We start from the raw sequence: 5000 nt of genomic DNA on the forward strand, positions 1-5000 counted from the left end.
CCATCTACTTACCTATCTGGCCATCTACCCGTCTTTCAGCTTATCTATCTGTATATCTGTCAATCTATCTGTCTGTCAATCCATCTACCTACATATCCATCCATCTACCTATCCATCCATCCATCTATCCATCCATCCATTAGTCCATCTGTCTGTCAATCCATCTGTCAATCTATCCATCTATCCATCCGTCTGTCCGTCTATCCATCTACTTACCTATCTAACCATCTACCCGTCTTTCAGTTTATCTATTCATCCATCCATTAGTCCGTCTGTCTGTCAATCCATCTGTCTATCTATCCATCCATCCATCCATTAGTCCGTCTGCCTGTCAATCCCTCTGTCTATCCATCCATCCATCCATCCATCCATCCATCCATCCATCCATCCATTAGTCCATCTGTCTGTCAATCCATCTGTCTATCCATCCATCCATCCATTAGTCCGTCTGTCTGTCAATCCATCCATCCATCAGTCCATCTGTCTGTCAATCCATCTGTTTATCTATCCATCCATCCATCCGTCTGTCAATCCATCTATCTATCTATCTATCTATCTATCTATCTATCTATCTATCTATCTATCTATCTATCTATCTATCTATCTATCTATCTATCTATCTATCTATCACCCATCCATCCATCTACCCATCCATCCATCTACCCATCCATCCATCCATCCATCCATCCATCCATCCATCCATCCATCCATCCATCCATCCATCCATCCATCCATCTACCCATCCATCCATCCATCCATCCATCCATCTACTTACCTATCTGACCATCTACCAGTCTTTCAGCTTATCTATCTGCATATCTGTCAATCTATCCATCTGTCAATCCATCTGTCTATCCATCCATCCATCCATCCATCCATTAGTCCGTCTGTCTGTCAATCCATCCATCCATCCATCCATCCATCCATCCATCCATCCATCCATCCATCCATCCATCAGTCCGTCTGTCTGTCAATCCATCTGTCAATCTATCCATCCATCCATCCATCCATTAGTCCATCTGTCTGTCAATCCATCTGTCAATCTATCCATCCATCCATCCATCCATTAGTCCATCTGTCTGTCAATCCATCTGTCAATCTATCCATCCATCCATCCATCCATTAGTCCATCTGTCTGTCAATCCATCTGTCAATCTATCCATCTATCCATCCATCAGTCCGTCTGTCTGTCAATCCATCTGTCAATCTATCCATCCATCCATCCATCAGTCCATCTGTCAGTCAACCCATCTGTCTATCTATCTATCTATCTATCTATCTATCTATCTATCTATCTATCTATCTATCTATCTATCTATCTATCTATCTATCTATCTATCTATCTATCTATCTATCTATCCATCCATCCATCCATCCATCCATCCATCCATCCATCCATCCATCCATCCGTCTATCCATCTACTTATCTATCTAACCATCTACCCGGCTTTCAGTTTATCTATTGTCTGTCTATCCGTCTACCTATCTATCCATCTATACAACCCATCCATCCATCTGTCTGTCTGTCTGTCTGTCTGTCTGTCTGTCTGTCTGTCTATAGTGAAAGGGAACACACTTGTCCATGGTAAACATGAAGTCTTAAAACAAAAGCTCTTTTATGAAACCCTTTGAATCTGTTATAACAGGATGGTGTTCTGCACTCACATATTCAGAGTCTTCCTCCAGGTTGTTCTTGTCTTTGCGTGGTTTGAGCTGGGGATACACCTCTCCCAGCAGTGGCCCCTGAGGGCCCGGGCCCTTCCCATTACAGTCCTGGTGTTCCGCAGACACACTCTTCTTCCGGACCAGAGGGGGGCGCTGCAGGACCTCAGGCAGCTCGAGTGAGACAGCGCGGCGGTCATGGCGGGTCAGGAAGGGTGGATGGGGCAGGAGAGACTCGTGTTCCGCGGGGTGCGAGTGAACACTACGGACCCTTAAACTGCCCCCGATGACCCCTCCGGCCCTCAGGCCACTGGCAGAACGGCCCCCACTGTTCCAGCTGCAGCGCCGGCTCCAGGACGGCTGAGCGGGAGGACGCCCCCAGTGGTGGTAATGGGAACTGCGGCTGTGGCGCTACAGAGAGAGGAAGAAAGACATTCATTGTTTTATCTGAACTTGATTCCTAATGGCATCTGTCTATCTATCTATCTACCTCTGCCTCTATCCGTCTGTCTGTCTGTCTGTCTGTCTATCTATCCATCAGTCTATCCATCTACCTATATATCTGTCTATCTATCTATCTACCTCTGCCTCTATCCGTCTGTCTGTCTGTCTGTCTATCTATCCATCAGTCTATCCATCTACCTATATATCTGTCTATCTATCTATCTACCTCTGCCTCTATCCGTCTGTCTGTCTGTCTGTCTATCTATCCATCAGTCTATCCATCTACCTATATATCTGTCTATCTATCTATCTACCTCTGCCTCTATCCGTCTGTCTGTCTGTCTGTCTATCTATCCATCAGTCTATCCATCTACCTATATATCTGTCTATCTATCTATCTACCTCTGCCTCTATCCGTCTGTCTGTCTGTCTGTCTATCTATCCATCAGTCTATCCATCTACCTATATATCTGTCTATCTATCTATCTACCTCTGCCTCTATCCGTCTGTCTGTCTGTCTGTCTATCTATCCATCAGTCTATCCATCTACCTATATATCTGTCTATCTATCTATCTACCTCTGCCTCTATCCGTCTGTCTGTCTGTCTGTCTATCTATCCATCAGTCTATCCATCTACCTATATATCTGTCTATCCATCTATCTACCTCTGCCTCTATCCGTCTGTCTGTCTGTCTGTCTGTCTGTCTGTCTGTCTGTCTGTCTGTCTATCTATCTATCTATCTATCTATCTATCTATCTATCTATCTATCTATCTATCTATCTACCTATATATCTGTCTGTCTATCTGTCTGTCTTCCACTTTATCTGTCTATCTTTCAGTCTGCCTCTATCCATATATCTATCTATACATCAGTCTATCCATCTGTTTGTCTGTCAATCCGTCTATCTATCCATCTTCCAGTTTGTCTATCTGTCCATCCGTCCATCCGTCCATCCATCCATCCATCCATCCATCCATCCATCCATCCATCCATCCATCCATCCATCCATCCATCCATCCATCCATCCATCCATCTATCCATCTATCCATCCATCATCCATTCATCCATCCATGTCTCTATCCATATAACATCCATCCATTAGTCTATCCAACCATCTGCCCATCTATCTATCTATCCATCCATCATCCATCTACATATCAATCCATCCATTCATCCATCCATCAACCTATCAGTCCATCTATCCATCCACCCATCCATCTACCAGTCAGTCTATCCATCTATCCATCCACCCATCCATCCATCCATCCATCTACATATCAATCCATCCGTCCTTCCATCAACCTATCAATTTATCCATCCATCTGTCCGTCCATCCATCTGTCAATCCATCTGTCTATCTATCCATCTACATATCAATCCATCCATCTACATATCACTCCATCATCCATCAATAAACATATCAATCCATCCATCCGTCCTTCCATCAACCCATCAATCTATCCATCCGTCCATCCATCTACCTATCAATTCATCCTTCCATCCGTCCGTCCATCTGTCTGTCAATCCATCTGTCTATCCATCCATCCATCCATCCATCCATCTACATATAAATCCATCCATCATCCATCTATCAATCAACATATCAATCCATCCATCCATCCATCCATCAATCAATCAATCCATCCATCCATCAATCAATCTACATATCAATCCATCCATCCATCTACATATCAATCCATCATCCATCAATCAACATATCCATCCATCCATCCATCAATCCATCTATCTATTCATATAATGTCCATCTATCTATCAGTCAATCCATCCATTCACCTATTTATCGGTCTATTTATCCATCTTTTTTATCTGTCTAATCAGTCTGTCTCTATCCATCTATCCATCCATCAGTCTGTCAATGTATCTATCCATCTACAAGTCTATCTCTCCATCTTTCAGTTTATCTATCTCTCCATCTATGGGAACTGCATCTGTGGCGCTACAGAGAGAGGAAGGAATCTGAAGAAATATTTCCTTGACATGAGCCGTTTAAACACTGATGATGAGTTAACTTCACGCAGTCTCGTGTGTGTGTGTGTGTGTGTGTGTGTGTGTGTGTGTGTGTGTGTGGTAATTGCAGTCGGCGTGTTTCTGATCTTGCTGACTGCATTCGCTCATTTTTAGCAGCATGAGCGGTAAAAGCAGTTGCCATAGAAACTTGTGTTCTCCGCCGTTAATCTCTGGTGTTGACCTCACACACAAAGTTGGGCTCACGCCGCATCAGGTGACCTGTCTGACTGCCATTAGAGTGAGACAGGTGACCGTTCACACATCACTTGACATCATTAAGATGATTGATTCAGGTAGAGTCAAACATTTTAATTGAGCACGCCTGCATCTGTGTGAAGTGTGCCGTCTAGGTTTTCACAGTGTTTTACCGTGTTCAGCAATTTCCCCGAGACTCTTTCCCACCACAATCTTCCGACGGCACGTGACTTCAAGAACAACAGCTCAACACACTATATTTAACCCAAGCGGCTCGCTCGCCCGTCTCTCTCTCTCGACACACATGGCTGGCTCAATTAAAAGAGGGGTTGCTATGGAAACCCCAAAAGCCTTGGCTGAGCGTCCGTTGCACATGATCAAGAGAATTTTGGTCTCTTGCAAAAACGCACTCACACAAACACACAGATGAGTCTCTGCTTGAGGGATTTTCTAATAACATTAATCTGCACTAATGTTTCCTTGACTCATTAAATCCACACACACACACACACACACATGACGAATGATGCTCCGACGTGATGACATTGAGCTCTTTATTGACTGACTAGAGATGAGGATCTCCTGCCCAGGCAGATTGTCCTCCTCCGGTGGTTTTCCTCAGAGAAGCTGCTCCTGGTCTTCTCCTCGGCCAGCGGCTCCAGCTCCAG

At 44.2% G+C, this 5000-nt stretch overlaps 1 protein-coding gene across 1 annotated transcript in view; it reads right to left on the minus strand.

Moving 5' to 3' along the window:
* Positions 1 to 5000, minus strand: part of cacna1ib (calcium voltage-gated channel subunit alpha1 Ib) — a gene marked incomplete at its 3' end in the record, with an annotated part of 114565 nt that overhangs the window by 59091 nt on the left and 50474 nt on the right. Inside the window, exons 14-15 of the mRNA XM_079841297.1 lie at positions 4899 to 5000; positions 1666 to 2073 (exon numbers count right to left, since the gene is read on the minus strand). The exon at positions 4899 to 5000 is cut by the window's right edge and continues 35 nt beyond it. Of these exons, the coding sequence (XP_079697423.1) occupies positions 1666 to 2073; positions 4899 to 5000 (510 nt within the window). The remainder of the gene's footprint in view (positions 1 to 1665; positions 2074 to 4898) is intronic.

This window comes from Gobio gobio (assembly GCF_949357685.1).
Source record: "Gobio gobio genome assembly, chromosome: 17".
Classification (NCBI taxonomy): Eukaryota; Metazoa; Chordata; class Actinopteri; order Cypriniformes; family Gobionidae; genus Gobio; species Gobio gobio.